This window comes from Micropterus salmoides, unplaced genomic scaffold (genome assembly GCF_014851395.1).
Source record: "Micropterus salmoides isolate LMB-PRFRI ecotype aquatic unplaced genomic scaffold, ASM1485139v1 Ms_hic_scaffold_1, whole genome shotgun sequence".
NCBI classification, from domain to species: domain Eukaryota; kingdom Metazoa; phylum Chordata; class Actinopteri; order Centrarchiformes; family Centrarchidae; genus Micropterus; species Micropterus salmoides.
The window spans coordinates 57,341,634-57,362,569 of NW_024040040.1; the positions used below are offsets into that span (position 1 = coordinate 57,341,634).

General features: G+C 48.9%; 3 protein-coding genes across 5 annotated transcripts in view; 1 reads left to right on the plus strand and 2 right to left on the minus strand.

Moving 5' to 3' along the window:
• Positions 1-909: 909 nt before the first annotated feature.
• On the minus strand, positions 910-2,415 carry LOC119888246 (immunoglobulin A1 protease autotransporter-like). Its single transcript, XM_038698760.1, is given in 4 exon segments — positions 910-1,044; positions 1,046-1,326; positions 1,329-1,575; positions 1,866-2,415. Coding segments are annotated over 4 exon segments (1,173 nt in total). The 5' UTR covers positions 2,396-2,415; the 3' UTR covers positions 910-929.
• Positions 2,283-11,771, plus strand: LOC119897491 (zinc finger and BTB domain-containing protein 14-like). 3 transcript variants are annotated; one of them, XR_005443406.1, is made up of 11 exons: positions 2,500-3,738; positions 3,860-4,048; positions 4,203-4,373; positions 6,326-6,421; positions 6,496-6,639; positions 6,904-7,148; positions 7,225-7,310; positions 7,407-7,546; positions 7,980-8,075; positions 10,021-10,220; positions 10,262-11,771. XR_005443406.1 is itself a non-coding variant. In XM_038711248.1 (10 exons), the coding sequence occupies exons 2-10, from the start codon at positions 3,860-3,862 to the stop codon at positions 10,159-10,161; spliced, it is 1,308 nt and encodes a 435-aa protein (XP_038567176.1). In that variant the 5' UTR covers positions 2,283-2,415; the 3' UTR covers positions 10,162-11,771. The 3 variants fall into 3 exon arrangements, 2 of the variants coding, with proteins under 2 accessions (XP_038567176.1, XP_038567163.1); XM_038711248.1 differs by lacking the exon at positions 2,500-3,738 and adding an exon at positions 2,283-2,415 and having other exon boundaries at positions 10,021-11,771; XM_038711235.1 differs by having other exon boundaries at positions 10,021-11,771.
• A 283-nt stretch (positions 11,772-12,054) lies between these two features.
• LOC119888320 (rho GTPase-activating protein 18-like) overlaps positions 12,055-20,936 on the minus strand; it is a 25,846-nt gene continuing 16,964 nt past the window's right edge. The window contains 8 exon segments of the mRNA XM_038698884.1: positions 12,055-12,434; positions 12,550-12,587; positions 13,408-13,535; positions 15,581-15,700; positions 15,787-16,002; positions 16,112-16,194; positions 17,779-17,932; positions 18,317-18,394. Of these exon segments, the coding sequence (XP_038554812.1) occupies positions 12,352-12,434; positions 12,550-12,587; positions 13,408-13,535; positions 15,581-15,700; positions 15,787-16,002; positions 16,112-16,194; positions 17,779-17,932; positions 18,317-18,394 (900 nt within the window). The 3' untranslated portion in view covers positions 12,055-12,351.

Here is a 20,936-nt window from a genome sequence, read left to right on the forward strand (position 1 = left end):
ACTGGTTTATCTCTGTGTTCAGACTGGTTTCTGTGTTCTGACTGGTTTATCTCTGTGTTCAGACTGGTTTCTGTGTTCTGACTGGTTTCTGTATTCTGACTGGTTTGTCTGACTGGTTTCTGTTTTCTGTTTGTCTGACTGGTTTCTGTGTTCTGACTGGTTTCTGTGTTCAAACTGTTTTTTCTGACTGGTTTGTCTGACTGGTTTCTGTTTTCTGTTTGTCTGACTGGTTTCTGTGTTCTGACTAGTTTCTGTGTTCAAACTGTTTTTTCTGACTGGTTTGTCTGACTGGTTTGTCTGACTGGTTTCTGTTTTCTGTTTGTCTGACTGGTTTCTGTGTTCTGACTGGTTTCTGTGTTCTGACTGGTTTATCTGACTGGTTTGTGTGTTCTGACTGGTTTGTCTGACTGGTTTGTGTGTTCGTTTTGTCTGACTGGTTTATGTGTTCTGACTGGTTTATCTGAATGGTTTGTCTGACTGGTTTCTGTGTTCTTACTGGTTTATCTGACTGGTTTGTGTGTTCTGACTGGTTTGTCTGACTAGTTTCTGTGTTCTGTTTGTCTGACTGGTTTGTGTGTGCTGACTGGTTTGTCTGACTGGTTTATGTGTTCTGACTGGTTTGTCTGACTGGTTTCTGTGTTCTGACTGGTTTATCTGACTGGTTTGTGTGTTCTGACTGGTTTGTCTGACTGGTATCTGTGTTCTTTTTGTCTGACTGGTTTCTGTGTTCTGACTGGTTTATCTGACTGGTTTCTGTGTTCTGACTGGTTTATCTGACTGGTTTGTGTGTTCTGACTGGTTTGTCTCACTGGTTTGTGTGTTCTGACTGGTTTATCTGACTGGTTTGTGTGTTCTGACTGGTTTGTCTTACTGGTTTCTGTGTTCTGACTGGTTTATCTGACTGGTTTGTGTGTTCTGACTGGTTTGTCTTACTGGTTTCTGTGTTCTGACTGGTTTATCTGACTGGTTTGTCTGACTGGTTTCTGTGTGTTCTGACTGGTTTGTTTGACTGGTTTGTGTGTTCTGACTGGTTTCTCTGTTCTGACTGGTTTATCTGACTGGTTTCTGTGTTCTGACTGGTTTGTCTGACTGGTATCTGTGTTCTTTTTGTCTGACTGGTTTCTGTGTTCTGACTGGTTTGTCTGACTGGTATCTGTGTTCTTTTTGTCTGACTGGTTTCTGTGTTCTGACTGGTTTATCTGACTGGTTTGTGTGTTCTGACTGGTTTATCTGACTGGTTTGTGTGTTCTGACTGGTTTGTCTGACTGGTATCTGTGTTTTTTTTGTCTGACTGGTTTGTCTTACTGGTTTCTGTGTTCTGACTCGTTTATCTGACTGGTTTGTCTGACTGGTTTCTGTGTGTTCTGACTGGTTTGTTTGACTGGTTTGTGTGTTCTGACTGGTTTCTCTGTTCTGACTGGTTTATCTGACTGGTTTCTGTGTTCTGACTGGTTTGTCTGACTGGTATCTGTGTTCTTTTTGTCTGACTGGTTTCTGTGTTCTGACTGGTTTGTCTGACTGGTATCTGTGTTTTTTTTGTCTGACTGGTTTGTCTTACTGGTTTCTGTGTTCTGACTCGTTTATCTGACTGGTTTGTGTGTTCTGACTGGTTTGTCTTACTGGTTTCTGTGTTCTGACTGGTTTGTCTTACTGGTTTCTGTGTTCTGACTGGTTTATATGACTGGTTTGTGTGTTCTGACTGGTTTGTCTTACTGGTTTGTGTGTTCTGACTGGTTTATCTGACTGGTTTGTGTGTTCTGACTGGTTTGTCTTACTGGTTTGTGTGTTCTGACTGGTTTATCTGACTGGTTTGTGTGTTCTGACTGGTTTATCTGACTGGTTTGTGTGTTCTGACTGGTTTGTCTTATTGGTTTCTGTGTTCTGACTGGTTTATCTGACTGGTTTGTGTGTTCTGACTGGTTTGTCTTACTGGTTTCTGTGTGTTCTGACTGGTTTGTTTGACTGGTTTGTGTGTTCTGACTGGTTTATATGACTGGTTTGTGTGTTCTGACTGGTTTGTCTCACTGGTTTGTGTGTTCTGACTGGTTTGTCTCACTGGTTTGTGTGTTCTGACTGGTTTATCTGACTGGTTTGTGTGTTCTGACTGGTTTGTCTTACTGGTTTGTGTGTTCTGACTGGTTTGTCTTACTGGTTTGTGTGTTCTGACTGGTTTATCTGACTGGTTTGTGTGTTCTGACTGGTTTCTGTGTGTTCCTGCAGACTCGTTCCCTCTCACAGAGGAGCGGACTGCGCATGCCCGAGGTATTGCCCCTGCAGTGAGCGTGCTGGCGCAAAGCGCGTCCTTCCGCTCGGCGCTCGTCCTCAGTAACAACAACAACAACCGGACAAAGTGTCTCCCGGCTCCCGGTACGCTGCCACACCCGGAGGACCACATCGCACCGGGCCCCTGTGACGGTAAGAGCTCGCTCCCCGACCCGCGCTCCTCTCCTCCCCGCTGCAGACGCCGTTTCCGCGGGGATGCTGCGCGCTCTCGAGCCGTTCATGGCCGCTCGAGCCCCGTCTCGTTACCGAGGCCGCGGCGCCGCTGCTCGCGTGCCTGTCCCGGGGACGGCGGAGCGGACGGTCCGCGAGCCGGCACGCGGCCCGCTCACCGTCCGGTCGGTGCCGCCGTCGGTCCGCAGGTGTAACGGAGAGAGAGCTGGACGGGCAGCGGGGACACGCCATTTTGTGAGAGCAGCAGCAGGCCGAGCTGTCCGCCATTTAACGTTACTCCGACACAAACAGGCCGTCCGCCATTTAACGTCAGCACTAACAGACACGTTACACATCGGCAGGTCCACGGTCCGGTAACTGTGGTTACACCCGGCCCGCTGCCAGCACCGGGAGGCCGGTACCGGTCCCAATGATCAAGTTAACGTTAATGTTTGACCATGTTAGCTCCCTACAGGCTAACGGCAGCCTCACCGGTGACCCAGCCACCGGGACACCGTCTCCGTTACACCGGCCGAGCCTCAGTTACCCCGCTGTCTTCCCTCACATACACCAGAACCTCGGTTACAGCCGAACGGGTCGGTCCGGGTTTAGCGTTAGCTCTGCTACACAGAGTTAGCGTCGCAGCTGCTAGCCCGGTGGCCTAACGGCAACCCGCTTTAGTCCGGTTCAGATGAACTACAGTCGGAGGAGAACGGGACTGGGTGTCCGGTACAGGTCCGCGTGCGGGTTCGGATCCGGACTCCATGGGTTTAATGGTAAATAAAGCAAAGTGTGCTCTATGCTAACAGCTAGCCTAGCTGCTGTCTGTTCGCTCAGATAGTTGCACGGTGACGCGTGCACACGCTCTGGCGCGCGTGTCCGCGGTACGAGAGGTACATGAACTGTTGGGGCCAGAGACCAGGGGGGACGGGCTGCACCATCCTTAGATCTGGGACCAGAGACCAGGGGGACGGGCTGCACCAGCCTTAGATCTGGGACCAGAGACGGGGGGACAGTTACAGGTGTGCAACCTGGGTGACATCATAAGTTCAAGGTACCACATATCCGCCAGAATACTGCGTTAAAGGCTCCAGATGTGATGTGCAGTACTCGCAGTATGCGTTAGAAAGTACCAGCTGTGTAAACGGATCCGGTTTATGCTGACTCCAGAACCCCAGCTAGCTGAGCGTCTGTTGAAGCGCCCGCTGGGATGAGCTCATGGCGTCGTGTCCCCGGTGCCCACCGATGAAGGCAGTGACGAGTAGAAGTACAACCGGCGGGGAAAACACTTATTCTGGGGCAAAGGCAGGTTTTATGTCCCGGTGACCAGTAAAGAGCAGAGAGACCTGATCCTATTAGTCCCAGATACCTGAGGCCTGGATCTCAGTACTGGACAGGTCCTGATGCTGTGCCTGTGTGCATCCAGATGGCGGAGACGGTAAAGTACGTGGACGATGAACACAAGAGCATCTTCCTGAAGCTGCTGAACGAGCAGCGGCTGGAGGGCGAGCACTGCGACATCGCCGTCGTGGTAGAGGACGTCAAGTTCCGAGCTCACCGCTGCGTGCTCGCCGCCTGCTCCAACTACTTCAAGAAACTCTTCAAAAAACACGAGGTAATATACACATGTGTGCACGCCGAGTACTTTAAAAACATGAGGTAATATACACGTGTACACGCTCACTACTTTAAAAATACGAGGTAATATACACGTGTACACGCTCAGTACTTCAAAAAACATGAGGCCTCACCTGTCCGTGTCTCCTCAGGTCGACAACTCCTCTGTGATTGAGATCGACTTCATCCGTTCTGATATCTTCGAGGAGGTGTTGAACTACATGTACACTGCAAAGATCTCTGTCAAGAAGAGGGACGTCAACCTGATGATGTCATCAGGACAGATCCTCGGCATCCGCTTCCTCGACAAACTCTGCTCTCAGGTAACACACACACAGGTAACGCACACACAGGTAACACCCACAGAGACAGGTAACACCTACACAAGTAACACCCACAGAGACAGGTAACACCCACACAGGTAACATCCACACGGGTAACACAGAGACAGGTAACTACCACGCAGGTAACATCCACACAGGTAACACAGACAGGTAACACCCACACAGGTAACACAGACAGGTAACACCCACACAGGTAACACCCACACAGGTAACACCCACACAGGTAACATCCACACAGGTAACATCCACACAGGTAACACACAGACAGGTAACATCTACACAGGTGACACAGAGACAGGTAACATCCACACAGGTAACACACAGACAGGTAACATCTACACAGGTAACATCCACACAGGTAACATCCACACAGGTAACACACAGAGACAGGTAACATCTACACAGGTGACACAGAGACAGGTAACATCTACACAGGTGACACAGAGACAGGTAACATCCACACAGGTAACACACAGACAGGTAACATCTACACAGGTAACATCCACACAGGTAACACACAGAGACAGGTAACATCTACACAGGTGACACAGAGACAGGTAACATCCACACAGGTAACACACAGAGACAGGTAACATCTACACAGGTAACAAAGAGACGGGTAACACAGAGACAGGTAACACCCACACAGGTGGTAACACAGAGACAGGAAACACCCACACAGGTAACACCCACACAGGTAACACCCACACAGGTAACACCCACACAGGTAACACAGAGACAGGAAACATCCACACAGGTGGTAACACAGAGACAGGAAACACCCACACAGGTGGTAACACAGAGACGGGTAACACAGAGACAGGTGACACACAGACAGCTAACACACAGGTGACACACAGACAGCTAACACACAGGTGACACACAGACAGCTAACACACAGGTGACACACAGACAGCTGACACAGAGACAGGTAACATCCACACAGGTGACACACAGACAGCTGACACAGAGACAGGTAACATCCACACAGGTGGTAACACAGAGACAGGAAACATCCACACAGGTGGTAACACAGAGACAGGAAACATCCACACAGGTGACACAGAGACAGGTAACATCTACACAGGTAACAAAGAGACGGGTAACACAGAGACAGGTGACACAGAGACAGGTAACATCCAAGCAGGTAACATCCACACAGGTGGTAACCCAGAGACAGGTAACATCCACCCAGGTAACATCCACACAGGTAACACAGAGACAGGTAATATCCACACAGGTGGTAACACAGAGACAGGAAACATCCACACAGGTGGTAACCCAGAGACAGGTAACATCCACCCAGGTAACATCCACACAGGTAACACAGAGACAGGTAACACACAGACAGCTAACACACAGGTGACACACAGACAGCTAACACACAGGTGACACAGAGACAGCTGACACAGAGACAGGTAACATCCAAGCAGGTAACATCCACACAGGTGGTAACCCAGAGACAGGTAACATCCACCCAGGTAACATCCACACAGGTAACACAGAGACAGGTAATATCCACACAGGTGGTAACATAGAGACAGGAAACATCCACACAGGTGGTAACACAGAGACAGGTGACAGAGACAGGTGACACAGAGACAGGTGACAGAGACAGGTGACACAGAGACAGGTGACAGAGACAGGTGACACAGAGACAGGTGACACAGACAGGTGACACAGAGACAGGTGACACAGAGACAAGTGACACAGAGACAAGTGACACAGAGACAGGTGACACAGAGACAGGTGACACTTTTGACAGCTGTCTACGAGCATTCGTTCTGACCAGAAACTAGCCGACATCCAGCAGGTGAGACAGCAGACAGTTTTCACTGACCAGGTGTCAGCACTGTGACTCTGGTGGTGGTTTACCTGTCTGTCAGGTAAAGCTCCTCCTCCTGTGTGGTGATGCATTCATGTGTCCTCAGAAACGAGACGTGTCTTCAGAGGACAAAGAGAAGTTTCCCTATGACATCGTGAAGATGGCCCTGCCTCCAGAGGCTCAGCTGGCTGCGGACGCCGAGGTACGCTCAGCCAATCAAGATCAGCCGTTAATCAGCCATCACTCCTCTAACGCCTCCTCCTGTAACCTGTGCAGGTCCTCGGGGAGCACGACGACACGCACACCACTGACGACCTTGTCGAGGCGTCGGCCAATCAGGAGCTAGATAAGTCTCCCAGTGCGGCGCTGCGTGTCCAGGAAGCCATCCTGAAAGAACTGACCAATGAGGATGTTCATAAGGTACACACACACACATGTTTTTCTTTCTGGATTTGTGAGGACTCTCATCATGCATTCCTCAGCCCCAAACCTAAACCTTGGTTCTGGCCTGGTTCTGGTTGTGGCCTGGACCTGGTTCTGACCTGGCCCTGGCTCTGGCCTGGCTCTGGCTCTGGCCGGATTCTGGTCTGGCCCTGGTCAGACAACTACTGTGATTTAAGTACAGAAGATATAACGGTAACCACTGGTAAACAGTCCATGTGACTACACCTGTGTCCCCTCCAGGTGACCTGCTACGACCAGGATGTGGTGACAGATATGGAGGCGGAGCCTAAAGAGCTGGGGGCGGAGCACCACGCCACCCAGACACTGACGTTTGCAGACAGTATGGGGGAGGTGAAGGACGAGCAGCCGCCCGGCTGGTCCACGGCTACGACCGACATGAAGTTTGAATACCTGCTGTACGGACACCGGGAGCAGCTCGCCTGCCAGGTGTGTGGGAAGACCTTCCTGGACGAGAGCAGACTCAGGTAAGTAGAGCACACCTGGTGAACACCTGAGCCACACACCTGGTGGACACACCTGAGCCGTTCTCTCTGCCTGCAGGAAACACGAGAAGCTTCACTCAGCAGAGCGGCCGTTCGCCTGTGAGATCTGCACCAAAGCTTTCACCACCCACGCTCACCTCAAAGGTAAGCACACTCCTCACACTTGTACTTAGGTACGTTCACCTGAGCTCTGATGCCGTGATGGGCATGTTACAGATGATATTTTTCTGTCTGTTTTAGAACACCTGAAGATCCACACAGGCTTCAAACCCTACAGGTGTGAAGTCTGTGGGAAGTCGTTCATTCGAGCTCCAGACCTGAAAAAACACGAACGGGTTCACAGCAACGAGAGGCCGTTCAGTTGCCAGATGTGTGAAAAGGTGAGCTCACCTGTCCCCCTCACACCTACCTGTCTCTCATCTGTCTGTCTCTCACCTGTCTCTCTCACCTGTGTGTCTCATCTGTCTGTTTCCTCGTCTGTCTTTCTCACCTGTCTTACCTGTGTCTCTTACCTGTCTCTCACCTGTCTGTGTTTCACCTGTGTCTCTCAGCTGTGTGTCTTACCTGTCTCTCTCACCTGTCTCTTTCGTCTGTCTGTCTCTCGTCTGTCTGTCTCACCTGTCTGTCTTACCTGTGTCTCTCACCTGTCTCTCTCACCTGTCCGTCTGTTTCTCACCTGTCTGTTTCTCATCTGTCTGCGTCTCACCTGTCTGTCTTACCTGTGTCTCTCACCTGTTTCTCTCACCTGTCTGTCTTTCACCTCTGTCTCACCGGTCTGTCTCTCATCTGTTGGTCTCACCTGTCTGTCTGCAGGCATTTAAACACAAGTCTCACCTGAAGGATCATGAGAGAAGACATCGAGGAGAGAAACCGTTCGTCTGCCCATCCTGCACCAAGGCCTTCGCCAAGGTACTACTATCACTAGTGTTACTATCACTTCTATTACTATCACTACTACTACTATCACTAATACTACTAATATCATTACTATTACTATCACTACTACTACCACTAATATTACCATCAATGCTGTTACTATCACTACTTCTGCTATTACTACCACTACTATCACTATTACTATCACTACTACTACTATAACTACTGCTACTATCACTAATACTACTAATATCATTACTATTACTATCACTACTACTACCACTAATATTACCATCAATGCTGTTACTATCACTACTTCTGCTATTACTACCACTACTATCACTATTACTATCACTACTACTACTATAACTACTGCTACTATCACTAATACTACTACTGTCACTACTACTACTATTGCTATCACTACTATCACTACTATCACTACTGCTACTATCACTAATACTACTACTGTCACTTCTGTTGCTATCACTACTATCACTACTACTACCATCACTATAACTAATACTGTCACTACTACTATTACTACTATCACTACTATTAAAATCACTACTATTGCTATAACTATAACTATTATTACTATCACTATTATTAAAATCACTACTATTATTATCACTACTACTACCATCACTACCACTACTATCACTAATACTACTAATATCAATACTATTACCATCACTACTACTACTATAACTACTGCTACTATCACTACTGCAACTGTCACTACTATCACTACTGCTACTATCGCTACTACTATTACTACTGTCACTACTATTAAAATCACTAATATTGCTATAACTATAACTATTATTACTGTCACTACTATTAAAATCACTACTATTGCTATCACTATATTATTACTATCACTACTACTACTGCTATCACTACTATTATCACTACTACTACTATCACTACTGCTACTGTCACTACTGCTACTATTACTATCACTGCTATCACTAATACTACTACTGTCACTTCTATTGCTATCACTACTACTACCATCACTAGCACTAATACTATCACTACTACTACTATCACTACTATTGCTATCACTATAACTATTATTACTGTCACTACTATCACTACTACTATCACTACGGCTGCTATCACTACAATTAAAATCACTACTATTGCTATCACTATTATTACTATTACTATCACTACTACTACTGCTATCACTACTATTGCTGTCACTACTATTATTATCACTACTATCATTAATACTATCACTACTACTACTATCACTACTATTGCTATCACTACTATTACTATCACTACTATCATTATTACTATCACTACTACTACTATCACTACTATTGCTATCACTACTATTACTATCACTACTATCATTATTACTATCACTACTACTACTATCACTACTATTGCTATCACTATAACTATTATTACTGTCACTACTATCACTGCTATCACTACTACTATCACTACGGCTGCTATCACTACTATTAAAATCACTACTATTGCTATCACTATCACTATTATTACTATTACTATCACTACTATTGCTGTCACTACTATTATTATCACTACTATCATTAATACTATCACTACTACTACTATCACTACTATTGCTATCACTACTATTATTATCACTACTATCATTAATACTATCACTACTACTACTATCACTACTATTGCTATCACTACTATTATTATCACTACTATCATTATTACTATCACTACTGCTACTATCAGTGTTTGCAGTAATGCGTTACAAAAGTAACACAGTAATTATAGTTTTTTTTTTTTTTTTCTGTAATGCAGTACTAAAAAACTAAATCTGTAATATTATACCCGTTACAGTCTCAGTAATGCACGTTACAACGAACTTTAACCTGAAGTAAGTGGTGTTGTACAACACTGACTACTATCACTACTCGTAGTACTGCTGACGGTGTGAATTTGTACGTGTGGGGAGTTCATTGTCACTCTGTACTTTCAGGCGTCGGATCTGAAGCGTCATGAGAACAACATGCACAGCGAGAGGAAACAGCTGAATCCTCTGCAGAGCGACACAGAGACACTGCAGGCTGCCGCCATGGCTGCTGAGGAGCAACATCTGGACAGCATCAGCTGCTCCTAACAGCCGCTGTGGAGCAACATCTGGACAGCGTCGGCTGCTCCCAACAGCTGTGGAGCAACATCTGGACAGCGTCGGCTGCTCCCAACAGCTGTGGAGCAACATCTGCTGCTCCCAACAGCCGCTGCTGAGGAGCAACATCTGGACAGCGTCGGCTGCTCCCAACAGCCGCTGCTGAGGAGCAACATCTGGACAGCGTCGGCTGCTCCCAACAGCCGCTGCTGAGGAGCAACATCTGGACAGCGTCGGCTGCTCCCAACAGCCGCTGCTGAGGAGCAACATCTGGACAGCGTCGGCTGCTCCCAACAGCCGCTGCTGAGGAGCAACATCTGGACAGCGTCGGCTGCTCCCAACAGCCGCTGCTGAGGAGCAACATCTGGACCGCGTCGGCTGCTCCCAACAGCCGCTGCTGAGGAGCAACATCTGGACCGCGTCGGCTGCTCCCAACAGCCGCTGCTGAGGAGCAACATCTGGACCGCGTCGGCTGCTCCCAACAGCCGCTGCTGAGGAGCAACATCTGGACAGCGTCGGCTGCTCCCAACAGCCGCTGCTGAGGAGCAACATCTGGACAGCGTCGGCTGCTCCTAACAGCCGCTGTGGAGCAACATCTGGACAGCGTCGGCTGCTCCCAACAGCCGCTGCTGAGGAGCAACATCTGGACAGCGTCGGCTGCTCCTAACAGCCGCTGTGGAGCAACATCTGGACAGCGTCGGCTGCTCCCAACAGCTGTGGAGCAACATCTGCTGCTCCCAACAGCCGCTGCTGAGGAGCAACATCTGGACCGCGTCGGCTGCTCCCAACAGCCGCTGCTGAGGAGCAACATCTGGACCGCGTCGGCTGCTCCCAACAGCTGTGGAGCAACATCTGGACAGCGTCGGCTGCTCCCAACAGCTGTGGAGCAACATCTGCTGCTCCCAACAGCCGCTGCTGAGGAGCAACATCTGGACCGCGTCGGCTGCTCCCAACAGCCGCTGCTGAGGAGCAACATCTGGACCGCGTCGACTGCTCCCAACAGCCGCTGCTGAGGAGCAACATCTGGACCGCGTCGGCTGCTCCCAACAGCCGCTGCTGAGGAGCAACATCTGGACCGCGTCGGCTGCTCCCAACAGCCGCTGCTGAGGAGCAACATCTGGACAGCGTCGGCTGCTCCCAACAGCCGCTGCTGAGGAGCAACATCTGGACCGCGTCGACTGCTCCCAACAGCCGCTGCTGAGGAGCAACATCTGGACCGCGTCGGCTGCTCCCAACAGCCGCTGCTGAGGAGCAACATCTGGACAGCGTCGGCCCCCGGCCTCTGGGTGGTGTTGTCTGCCCCTAATCAGTGTAACTGTATTGCTAACACATTTCCGTACCTCGGTTCCTTTGTTCTGCAGCCGCGTCGTACTGACGTTCTGTGTTTGTAGAATTTTTTTTTCTGCTGAATCATTCAACATGAACTGATGACCTCAGCGGCCGTGTCGTGACCCCAGCGGCTGTGTGATCTCTGGCTTCATGTGTAATTATGTCTCTTTGTAAGTGTACAGGATGTTTTTCAGTCTGAACCAAACTCTGTACAGAAAACGGTCGCTTCTGTTTGTGTTGTTGTATAAAAACCGTTCTGTTCAGTTCAATGAGCAGACGTCTGTTTTATTTCATCACTGAACTACGGGAGCCCAGCGTGGACAGGTTTACTCACAGGGCTGTTTCCATGGTGACAATAAAAATATCAGTTATCTCCAACCAGTACATTCAAATCAATCCCTTTGTGTGGCTACTGTAAGAGGTGCAGGTCTGTTTCACAGCGTTTCCTCAGGCTGACCAGCAGGGGGCGCGCTTTATGTTTTTAATATGAGCAGGACAGCAGAGCTGATGATCAGAGGGCGAGAAGATTCAGGTAAATTACAATAAAACAATACAAACAGGAAACAGTTTATTGACAGAAATCTGTTATACAGCTGTTCATGTTTGTGTTCATTTGACTAAGCCTTGTGATGTCACGGATGTGAGACAGGTGACCCTTCTTCACATGTTACATACAGCTTATCTGTAATCAGTGATCCTGATTGTCCGGACTACTTCCTGTCCCTCCTGCTTTGGATTTCGAGGCTCTGAGGACTCGTCACACTGCAAAGCTCCTTGGTGGGGAGTCTGTGGTTTCTGATGGCGAGCTGTATAAATAAAGCTGACTGGACGGGATGGTTAGAGAGGCGTGAGTCATGGTTTGATCAGCCAATCGCAGTGAGGATTCACTTTGTAAACGTCCAACAGCAAACAGTCTGGATGGAGGCGACGCTCACCTGAGAGACAGACGGGTGGATTAACTCCTGGTATTTCATGTTTCAGGTCAAAGCTGGCTTTTAAGATCTACACCTGTTTACATCTTAGAACATGTTTGTGTGTTTTCAGACTCACCGATGTTTCCTCCGACTTCATACAGACGCTGGACAGGACTGTGGGGCGAGAGACATGCACACAGAGAGAGAGAGATCGGTCATGGTGACATTAATGGAATAGGGTGTGTTTGTGTGGTCCCAAAACCGGGATGCACTATACTGGTGGGGACCGACCAGCTTAGCGGGGACCAAAATGCTGGACCCCGCAAGTGTAAAGGGCCATTTGAGTGTTAAGACCTGAGCTGTTTCTCAGTCTGTGTTCCTGTGTTCTTGTGAAATGTCATCAGTCGCAGCCAAAGTACTGTTCCAATTCAAAAGTCTGCATCTAGCCAAGTACAGTCAGATACCCGGATGTGTTCTCGCTCCGCCCGTGTTACCGAGCCTGCGTCGGTGGTGACTTTGTGTGTACTTCGGATATCCCAGAATGCATTTCGCCGCCAAAAAGCGGAAAAGTCAGAGGAGAAAACTCACAACTGTAACTTATAATACTGCTGTTCTCGTGTCACGGAATGCAGTTTTAAGTTTTTTATGCAGGAAAATATGTCCAAATATGTGGTCGATTTATCATGACAGAGCTGATTTAAAAATTTGCTACAACGTTTTCGGAGATGTGAGGACCCGCTAATGGTTCCGGCCGTCATCAAGTCCGCTGCTGTTCCAATTGCTGAATGACGGACTGCGTGCTCCTGTTCCTGGGAGTTTGCCAAGTCCGAGCTTTAAAGTACAGAAGTCCAAACTTGGCTAACTTGGTACTGAGAACCAGCCGGTCTTCGGGTTCGGGTTAGGGCTAGGGTAAGGGGGCTGAGGAACGCATTATGTCAATGAGATGTCCCCACAAAGATACTAAGACAAACGTGTGTTGGTGCGTGCGTGTTACCTGTTGTCACACTCAAAGCGGGCGATGACGTCTTTAGCTCTTGTCTGTCCATCAAGCTGTATCGCCATGGAGACCTTGGTGTGCAGGGGAGCGTGAACCCGGATCACACCTTCACACAGCTCCGTGATCTGCACACACACACAAACACACACACACAGACAGGTGTGATGTCACAGTGATGACATCAGAGCAAAGACAGGTGAACTCCGGTTACCATGAACATGATACTGTGGTGGTCCCAGACTCCCCCCGGAGTGCTGCTGTCTGCTGGTCTTGATCTAACTATGTAGTGGAGACGTTTACACAACTTACAGTAAATAGGGAGTGATGTTGGACAACAGTATTTCCGGTTAACAAGAAGTACAGCAAGGATGGAGAACATAGTACATACAGTATGTAGGATAAGTACATACATAGTATACATATGCACCAAACACGTGTCCAGTTTGCTTTACTAGTGCATGCACAGCTGGTGCGCTTGTAGTGCGTACAGTCTGGACAGTCAATCTGGGCGTTCAGCGAACATGGACGGATGACGGACTTTACGTCACACAGACTCTTGTGGCCATGTTGATGCAGAAAGCATGAATCAGCCTTAGGTGCACCTGGAACCAGAACAGCTGATTGGCTGTGTAGTCATCAGATCTGTAGCTGTGGACGAACCACCTGGTGATGATCAGCGGATGGACAGAAAGGGTAACTGAGGGTGAGCTAGAGAGGTGGGTGACGTGCAGTCTGAGTAGGTCAAATTCAAGGAGGGGGGAGGCAGGACCCAGTCCATCCTGTTTTCAGCAAGGAGGTGAACCAGACTGAGGACAGATGGTGGAAGGAACACTGAGGAACTCCAGCGCCAGACTGACCTGTCCTCCAAAGAAGAGGCAGAACTTGAAGACTCTAGTAGACAATAATCCAGAGCTTCACCTTCAGGATCAACTAAGACAACCTGGTGAATCTCATCCACACCTGATGCCAATGCAGAGTTGTGACCTCTGCTACGATACGATACATATACTTTATTGTGTCGGGGGGGAATCACTGAGCCCAGAATATATACAAAGTATGTCATATTGTAGTAGAGGTCACCGAGGCAGTTAAACAGCTCTGCGGTTGCATCTGGTGGGGATGAGATTCACCACAAGGTCCTGAAGGTGAAGCTCTGGATTCACCAGTGGATCTCTATTCCAGTTATCAGCTGTGGTCCTAGTCTCTGGGTGGATCCTGGGTTTCCTCTGCAGGGCGTCTGGGCTTGGCTTTAGAGACAGAGTGAGGAGCTCAGAGGAGAACCATTGTCCCTTCGTGTTGAAAGGAGTATAATTTTAGCTACCTCCCTTTAGATGTTTTCCAGGTAATGTGTAACTGGTTCAGGGCGAACCCAGAGCCCACCAGAGTGATTAAATATCTCATCAAGCCTGAGAACAGCTCATCATCCAGAAAGAGATTTAGGATGTGGTATGGGAGACTCACATCTGGGCTACATAATCTGCTGAATCCTGGAACCAGAACGGTCAAAAATGATGCAGAGATAATGATGTGCTGCTGTTCAATAATCAATAATCAGAATAGGTCTTATCATCTCTTAGTTGTCTGATCTTGTTCTGTGTTACCTGGTTCTTTTGTCTGACCTAGTTCATGTCCAACCTGGGTGTCTTGTCTCACCTGGTTCTCTTGTCTCACCTGGTTCTGTGTCTCACCTTATTCCCTGATCTGACCTGGTTCTGTGTCGCATCGAGTTCCCTGGTTTGACCTGGTTCTGTGTCTCACCTGGGTGTCTTGTCTGACCCAGTTCATGTCTTAGCTGGGTGTCTTGTCTCAGCTGGTTCTGTGTCTCATCTGGTTCTCTTGTCTCAGCTGGTTCTGTGTCTCATCTGGTTCTCTTGTCTGACATGGTTCTGTGTCACACCTAGTTCTCTGGTCTCACCTTGTTCACATCTTACCTGGGTGTCTTGTCTGACCTGGTTCATGTCTCATGGTTCCCTAGTTCTGTGTCTCACCTGGTTCTTATAATAATAATAATACATTTAATTTGTAATGCACTTTATATTTAAGCAAATCCCAAAGTGCTAATGGTTCTCTGGTTCAGTGTCTCACCTGGTTGTCTTGTCTGACCTGGTTCTATGTCTGATCTGGTTCTGTGTCTGACCTGGTTCTGTGTCTGACCTGGTCTCTGTCTCACCTGATTCCTTTCGTTCTTGTCGTTCTTTCTCCTCAGCAGTAGTCTCTTGGTCAGGCCGAGCTGTTTCTGATTGGACGCCTGATTCATCTGTCTCACCTGAGACAGCAGGAAGCTGGGGATCTACCACAGAAAACAGGAAGTGATGTCACTGATAGCTAGGACAGAGTTGTCACTGAGGATGTGCGGGTGTGTGTTCTAGGACTCACGGTCCACAGCAGATCCTGGTGTGTGATCATCAGTCGGACCAGGTGAGCCCCGCCTACCGCCTCCTCCATCTCCTCCTGTTGTTTAGCGATGGAGCACTTGTTGCCATGGTGATGGCAGGTGAACAGGTTGGGCGCCATGACCATGGAGACGTTCCACAGAGACATCCGGTTCTGCTCCTGATGAGAGACCACCTTCTGCAGGAAGACCAGCAGTGCCTGTAACCAGAGAAACAAGTCCATGTTTATCTGTTAATACCTGCAGCGGTGGCATCAGCCTCAGACCAATGTCCTGAGGATGTGGTGTGGTGCAAGTGTTGGGATTTACTTTGAACGTGTCTCTGTTGGCTTCAGGAAGCAGCAGCAGCAGCAGTTGCAGAGCCTGGACCTGATGGACCACAGATGGGATACCTGCAGAAACACAAGGACAGCAGGTTAAACAAGACGCCATGCTCAGACCGGCCACTAGAGACTGGACCATGCTCAGACCGGCCAATAGGGACTGGACCATGCCTAGACCGGCCACTAGAGACTGGACCATGCTCAGACCGGCCACTAGAGACTGGACCATGCTCAGACCGGCCAATAGGGACTGGACCATGCCTAGACCGGCCACTAGAGACTGGACCATGCATAGACCGGCCACTAGAGACTGGACCATGCTCAGACCGGCCAATAGGGACTGGACCATGCCTAGACCGGCCTCTAGAGACTGGACCATGCATAGACCGGCCTCTAGGGACTGGACAATGCTCAGACCGGCCACTAGAGACTGGACCATGCTCAGACCGGCCACTAGAGACTGGACCATGCCTAGACCGGCCACTAGAGACTGGACCATGCTCAGACCGGCCACTAGAGACTGGACCATGCCTAGACCAGCCTCTAGGGACTGGACCATGCTCAGACCGGCCACTAGGGACTGGACCATGCCTAGACCGGCCTCTAGGGACTGGACCATGCTCAGACCGGCCTCTAGGGACTGGACCATGCCTAGACGGGCCTCTAGGGACTGGACCATGCTCAGACCGGCCTCTAGGGACTGGACCATGCTCAGACCGGCCACTAGGGACTGGACCATGCCTAGCCTGGCCTCTAGGGACTGGACCATGCTCAGACCGGCCACTAGAGACTGGACCATGCCTAGACCAGCCTCTAGGGACTGGACCATGCTCAGACCGGCCACTAGGGACTGGACCATGCCTAGACCGGCCTCTAGGGACTGGACCATGCTCAGACCGGCCTCTAGGGACTGGACCATGCTCAGACCGGCCACTAGGGACTGGACCATGCCTAGCCTGGCCTCTAGGGACTGGACCATGCTCAGACCGGCCTCTAGGGACTGGACCATGCCTAGACCGGCCTCTAGGGACTGGACCATGCCTAGACGGGCCTTTAGGGACTGGACCATGCTCAGACCGGCCACTAGGGACTGGACCATGCTCAGACCGGCCTCTAGGGACTGGACCATGCCTAGACCGGCCTCTAGGGACTGGACCATGCCTAGACGGGCCTTTAGGGACTGGACCATGCTCAGACCGGCCTCTAGGGACTGGACCATGCCTAGACGGGCCTTTAGGGACTGGACCATGCTCAGACCGGCCACTAGGGACTGGACCAGGTTAGTGATATTTACTTTAACCTGACCCTTTCACATGTTGGTTAATTCAGTCAGTCAGTTAGTAATTGACTAGTGTACCCTAAACCCTCACCGCCACTCTGAAACCGTTTAGTATAAATGCTGAGTGTGTGGTCCTGGTCTGGACTGAACTGGCTGGTGTGTGCGTTCTTAAGATGAAAGGTTCGTTCTGTGGTTCTGCTGTGGGACGACTTCTGAGCACCAGGCCTCAGCCGGTTATGATGGAAAGGCTGTGTTAAGTGTAGGGAGGTGAGAAGGTGAGACACAGATCCAGGTGAGACACAGATCCAGGTGAGAAACAGATCCAGGTGAGACAGAGGCGTGTTTGCACACTGTGTGTGTGTGTGTGTGCGTACCCAGCACACAGCGGTAGGTGGACAGGTGCGTGTGTGTCAGCAGAGGTGTCGGCAGCTCTCTGATGAACAGCTTCAGCAGACCTGCAGCGTCAACCTGTCTCACCGCAGACCAGTCGAACCTTCCACAACACCTGTCTATCTCTCTGCGCAGGTACTGCAGACAGGCAGAGAGAGAGACAGACAGACAGTTATTGAGTCTGCGTGTCAACAGACCTGTCTCCACGACAACTGAGCAGACTCAATCCACAGATGAAGACAGTGTGGTAACAGTGGAAAGCTCAGGAAACAGCTTGTAAGTGGACGTTGGGTTTGGTGCTGGTGAATCAGTCTTAGGATCGCTGTAAGGTTTCCACCAGACATCACAAATAATCTGCAGACGACGATGTTTCTGTTAATTAGTCCGCTCTCACTGATATACACGGGGTTGACAAAATAACAGATACACCACTCAGTTCCACAGCAGCACACAGTGCATCCTCCAGGAAGATCCAACAGCTCAATCAACACAGAAAAGATGTGGCCACGTGTGTTTGCTTACCTTCAGTCTGGCAGCTGATCCCGGTACTCTGAGAATCCCTTCAGTCTGCAGGCCGGTCTGCTCTAAAATACACAACAGCTACACACACACACAGGTGTAGGTGTTACTGGCTGTTTGTTGTACGACAGCTCTTCTTTAAATCAGAGCTGCCAACTCTCACGCATTGCGCAAGCAACTGACACTTTTCACATGGGTTCTGCGTCTGTCCGTCTGGGCTTCTATCAGCAGAGCAAGTAATGAACAGCAGATTACAGGGCGGGGAGACTTATTATACTGCTGTTCCAGTCCTATATAGTAGGTCTGTGACTCCTGCATGGCAGCCTTGCCTGATTCAAAGTTCAGAAAAATTATTTCTGTCTTATACCTACTCTTCATGTAGGCCTTCATTTCAGCCTCTGTCTGAAACAAGCTGTAGATGCTCCTGTGTCTTTAAGGCCCCCCCTCTCAAAGCCCACTGTCTTCTGATTGGCCAAGACCTGAAGCATGTTACCAGGCTGTTGTTGTCGCCGGGCGGAACAGGCAGACTGAGCGTTGCCGTGGGAGCACCTGACCATATATGGAACAGCGGCTGGTGTGTGTCGGAGCCGTTGGTAGAAAAAGCAAACAGAGCGTTCAGAACAGGAGGAAATCTGAGGTTTCTTTAAATACTTTAACCTCATTATTAACATCCAACATCATAACATTGTAGAAAGTTTTTTCTCGTAGAAATCTTTCTGGAGATGTCAGGTTACACAGGTATGTGGGATAGATGCAAAACGTTTTGAGCATTCAGTCCAGGAGTTTCTAATTAAAATGAATGAATTTATCCTCGAGGTGAAAAGAGGCCACATTTAAAGAGAAACTTTCCCAAACAAAGACACAAAGAGGAGGGAGGACTAAACCATGAAAGAAAGAGAAATACAGAATGATTGAAAGCCAAACACCTACTGAATTATATTTGATATTTTAAATTGTCACCTGCTGCCTGGGTTTTGTGTTTCCGTTGACATAGCCTAGATAAAGACATTTACACCATAAATTGATGCAGAAAAATTCTGCAGAATGCAGGAATTTATGTGTTTAATGCTACAAATTTGCTCCCCCGCATAATTAAGTGGCTCCTCCGTTGCCAAAGGAAAACCTGCGCTCTTGCTTATTATGAACTTTAATATTCCATACATTCTCTAGAATTAAAATAAATACGGTCTCTGGTTTGACGCACAGATTCTGGGGGAAGACTGTCCTATACCTGGTTAGGTTTGGTCAACATTAAGGCTACCGAGTATCCTGATCACACTGATCTGACCGTGATTATTGGCTTTTCATCTACACATTCATGTGGCTGCTGAACTTTCTAAACAAACGTCCTGAGGATTAAAGAGTGATGACCCCGACCCCTGCACTGGGATGTGACCTCCAAACTAAACTGAAAAGTTGGCTGCCCTGTTAGATACCACATGAAGTGAACGCTGTGGCGACTCTGTGTAACGCTGCACTCAGACCCGATACGAGGACTTCAGATAGAACCTCTGTTCTATCAGAGAACACTGCAGCTGCTCTGAGCTCAGTCAGCGGAGTTTTCTTACAGCATCCGAGCTGATCCAAATTAAACTTTAAGAAATGTATCTTTAGCAGCTGTTAGCTTCATGCTAACTCCTAACCACACGCTGCATCACAGGAATGTTCAGCTGTTAGCAGGAAGCTAATTTCACCAGTCAGCTGCTGCAACAGGGACAGCCTACAGAAAGTGACTCTGCCTCAAGAAAAGTACAGGAACTCAGAGTCAGAACTCCCCTCCATGGACTCCACCGTGATGTTCTGTGTGTTCTCACCCCTTTCTATCAGAACCAGCATCAACTCCTTCAGCACTTTGACCTGCAGTAGTTCATCTGTTGGATCGGACCACACGGACCAGCCTTCACTCCCCACGTGCATCAATGAGCCTTATAGCCTCGGACCACTTCTGGTTCTGACCTCTGCAGACCGGTCTGGAGATGTTCTGACCCAGTTGTCTCGCCATCACAGTTTGGTCCTTGTCAAAGAGGCTTAAATCCTCTCGCTGCCCATTTTTCCTGCTTCTAACACATCAACATAACCCACACACACATATCTACTGTCGGAAACATGCCTCACCACATCCAAACATCCACTGACTATGTGAACAAAGTTCAAGGACCGAAACTGGACCCAGATGTAACCACGGTGTCCTATGTTGTGACCTCCTTTTTCACATGATTTGTAAACTACTGGACCTCTGTCTAAACACCACCTATTTCCAGTACCACAGAGGATCTACAGACAGAAGCATGGCTGTGCGATGGGCTCACGGGATCCCCGATTGTGGCGAACATCTACATGGAAGAAGTGGAGAACAAAGCCCTCAACTCCACCTGGGTCAAGATTAAAAGCCAGAAAGCGCAAGCCATGGTAATCATAAATTATACGAAGACGCCTCTGAAAAATCTCCGTTTCGAGGGCTATGTAGCGCTCCCCTTCAATCTAGCGTATGCTGTCCAGTGCAGTCCAGACCTCTATACTGGGGAGACTAAACAACCACTACACAAACGCATGGCTCACCACAGAAGGGCCAACTCCTCAGGTCAAGACTCTGCAGTCTACTTACATTTGAAGGACAAAGGAC